The sequence below is a fragment of the Sylvia atricapilla genome, chromosome 18 (assembly GCF_009819655.1).
Source record: "Sylvia atricapilla isolate bSylAtr1 chromosome 18, bSylAtr1.pri, whole genome shotgun sequence".
Classification (NCBI taxonomy): domain Eukaryota; kingdom Metazoa; phylum Chordata; class Aves; order Passeriformes; family Sylviidae; genus Sylvia; species Sylvia atricapilla.
The window spans coordinates 4,058,405-4,061,802 of record NC_089157.1 but is presented as its reverse complement, the minus strand read 5'-3'; the positions used below and the strand labels follow the sequence as shown (position 1 = coordinate 4,061,802).

The 3,398-nt window shown below is 51.8% G+C and overlaps 1 protein-coding gene across 1 annotated transcript; it reads right to left on the bottom strand.

Annotated features, from left to right (window-relative positions):
* Positions 1-1,464: 1,464 nt before the first annotated feature.
* On the bottom strand, positions 1,465-3,086 carry LOC136369168 (urotensin-2 receptor-like). Its single transcript, XM_066331821.1, has 2 exons — positions 2,265-3,086; positions 1,465-2,153 (listed from the first exon to the last, which is right to left on the bottom strand). Exons 1-2 carry the CDS (start codon positions 3,039-3,041, stop codon positions 1,893-1,895), a joined length of 1,038 nt encoding a protein of 345 aa, XP_066187918.1. The 5' UTR covers positions 3,042-3,086; the 3' UTR covers positions 1,465-1,892.
* Between the last annotated feature and the right edge of the window lie 312 nt (positions 3,087-3,398).

The window sequence follows — 3,398 nt, the reverse complement described above, 5'->3', positions numbered from 1 at the left end:
AAGTGCTGGGAAATGGCTGGACTCAGTGCTGAAGCTCTCTTCCAGTCTTTATGACTCCATAACAAACTTCTTCGCCCCCATCCCTGGGCTCCCACTCCCTCACAGAGTGTGGAAGGTGCTCCACTCTCTCTAATGGGCTTTCACTGAAGTGTCTCCAAGCCAAGAGGGGCTGAAAGCTAACAAGTACTGTCAGCACAGGCCAGATTCGTGGTATTCCTGCCCCTCCGGAATCAGGAAGGGGCTGATCCTGAAGTGGGACTTGCCGGCACACCGTGCTGGCAGCAGGGTGCAGGGAAAGCACCCCCAGGACTGCTGCTGCTGGGGTGTGTGCAGGGGGCTGGGAACACAGCAAGGCCCTTGCAGTTCCTGCAGCAGCTCACCAGCAGAACTGCATGCACCAGAGCCCTCTCTCCTGGTGGGAATCTTCCCTCACTCATCAAAAACTTCAAGCCCATGAGTGCAAGAGACAATGGCTTGTCCAAGTGCATTCCCCAGGGAGGCTGCATGCAGATCTTGCCCTGTCCCCATGAGCAGTGACCATTTAATCACCTTGAAGGGGAATAGATGTTCAAATCCTGAATTCAGGCTCGGTCTAAGCAAATAGAGCTCACTGCCAGAGGGATTTCACACTGCAGTTCTGAGTCTGCTGCTCAGCCTTCGTTTGGTTCTAATTCTGTGCCTTGGTTGTGTTGGCATTGCATCCTCATGTCCCTGCTAAGGTGGCAGCAGGGCTGCTGCAAGCAGAGGGCTCCTGTGGGGATGTTGGCAGCAGCCCAGAGAAGGTACTTTTAGACTCACTGGGGAAGTGCCAGGCATCACAGATTATATATTTATACTAATGATGCCTTATCACTGGTGAAAGGCAGGACAGGCAATGTATTCTTGGTGGGGGCAGGATGATGTTACCATAGCAGAACTTCCAGTGAAGGGAACTAATTGCCTCCCTAACCAAGAACAAGCACTTTTATAATTGGGAATATTAAGCACTTCAGAGAATATTACTTTGCCTGGGGAAAAATCTTGTCTCCTCAACCCCCTCCTCTCCCTCTGTCCTTTCCTCCTGGACATGGTGGTGGAGGTCTGGTGCTTCAGGCTGGATGTTGCAGTTTGCCAGTGGATGCCCTGAGGACAGCAACATCAGAGGTTCCCAATTCCTCCTTGGAGGAGGGCAGAGGGTGGCTGTGCTTGCCCAGGACAGATGATGCTGCTCCACATGGGGATTTGGGGTAGGGCAGTAGGAGATGCTGAGTGCTCCCTGCCTGTGGCACTGCCATGGGAAGCCTGTGCTGCTGACAAGGACCATGGTGTAACTCCACTGCACACACCTCTGTGACTGGAGAATCCAGCCCAGTGCATACACAGGAGTGGAGAATAAACGTGAGTATGACCCAAACCAGGACCAGCCACCCTGGATATGCCTCATCCACGTTGTCCAGTCCTATCCCAAATGCAAACTGCGTAGTGTGTCACAAACATCAGCTGCTTTTTATTTCATTGTCTTCAGTCCTCATACAGCTACAAATTTAGCACGACTGCTAAAGAAAAAAAAAGAGCAAACTACAGCCATTCAGAGGGTAACATAATTTTAAATGTTGTGAGACAGCTGATACTATTAAAAATCACAGCCCCGTTATGGGCTTTCATTATTGATGGCTACTTGAGGAGACATACACTATAAAATATAAAGATAAAAAGTGAAAGGCTATTTAGATAGAAGTGCTGCTAGCATCAAATCAGTGGCACTGGAGAAATGAGAACAGACACACGGCACAGCCTCTGGACTAAATGTGTGCACACTCTGGGCCTGCCAAGGCTTCTCCTGTACAATGTACACTTTAAATCAAAGCAACGTTGAAGTCAATATTGATTGTTCTTGGAGATATATTTTACCTTCAGGCACTGCTGTTTCCCAGATGAGCGTGAGCAAGGACGTAAGTCTCTGTGCAGTGCTGGCTGCTGGTGGACAGAGATCTCCCTGAAATCCTCTGGAAACGATTCCTCCTCTGGAAGTACCCACTGCTGCTGCTGAGGGACCTCTGTCTGTTCTTCAGGTACTCGCGGTAGTTTTTGGTGAGCAGGGTGTAGAGGAAGGGGTTGATGCAGCTGTTGCTGTAGGTCAGGCAGGTCGTCAAGTAATTAATGTTCTTCATCACCTTGGGAGATAAAGGGAAGGACTCATAATACTGGAAGAGGAGCTGCCATATCCAGAAAGGCAAGAAGCAAGCCCAGAAGACCAGCACTATGGTGAAGATTAAATAGAGTACCTTCTGGTTGGGCAGCCTCTTGGTCTGCTTGAAGGAGGCAGTCTGTGACACCCAGTAGATCCTAGCCAGGCGGATGTAGAGGTAGCCAATGACCACCCCCGGGCCCACAATGCTGGTGCCAAACAGGATGGTGAGATAGACTTTGTAGGACAGCTTGCTCCAGGTGGGCAGGCAGATGCTTTTGTTGTCCCTTTGCACCAGCTGGATCATGATGAGCATGGGGAGGGTGAGCAGCAGGGACACCAGCCAGATGACCACGGCAATGGCCTTGCGGTAGCTCTTGGACCTCTTCACCGTGTCCAGGGGCTTCAGCACGGCCAGGTAGCGCTCCGTGCTCATCACCGTGAGGGTGAAGATGCTGGCGTGCATGGTGAGGAAGTCCAGGCTGAACAGGATGCGACAGCCAACGTCCCCAAAGTACCACTTCTGGATGAAGTAGGTGCCGACGATGAAGGGGATGGTGAGGAGGTAGAGCAGGTCGGCCAGCGCCAGGTTGATGATGTAGATGTACATGGAGGCAGAGGATCGCAGGTAGTGGCACATCACCAGCAGGGTGTAGACGTTGCCTGTCACCCCGATGACACACATGAGGGACAGGATGGCCCCGATGGTGCAGATGGCAACCATGTCCTCCGTGGAGCCGGCCGCCCACGCGCCATCCCCGGTGCCGTTGGCGGAGACGTTGGCTCTGATCCTGAACACGTTATCCTCACTTGTGTCTGTCACCACGTAGGGGGTGGCGGGGAAGTGGCTCTCCAGCTCGTCAGGTAGGGACATCCTCCTGGGTTTAAATGCCAGAAGCTTTGCTCATGTCACAGGGGCCTGAGGAATGCGGCTGCTGGGAGATGTTGAACCATTTCTCAGAGGTGTCTCATCCAAGGACCATCTGCATTCTCCCCTAGAGGAAAAGACATCAAAAACAACACATTAGAAATCTGCCAGAGCAACACAAAGATCATTTACCTGTCCCTGAGCACCTATCTGCACTGCCTGAATGTAGCAAAGGTCTTTGGCACTGAGGCCACTCTTGTGGGGCTCACAGTCTCATGAAAAGAGCCCAGCTGTGAGGTGTGTCCATGGAAAAGAGACAAAAAAGATTGTGTGGACCACTGGAACCACTTACTGCAGTCCTTA

Bases quoted from the DNA above. Each gene is read 5' to 3' on its own strand.
- LOC136369168 (XM_066331821.1), bottom strand. From the start codon at position 3,041: ATGTCCCTACCTGACGAGCTGGAGAGCCACTTCCCCGCCACCCCCTAC. The intron at 2,154-2,264 runs GTACTCTATTTA...TTATCTCCCAAG, and splicing joins AGAGGCTGCCCAACCAGAAG to GTGATGAAGAACATTAATTA.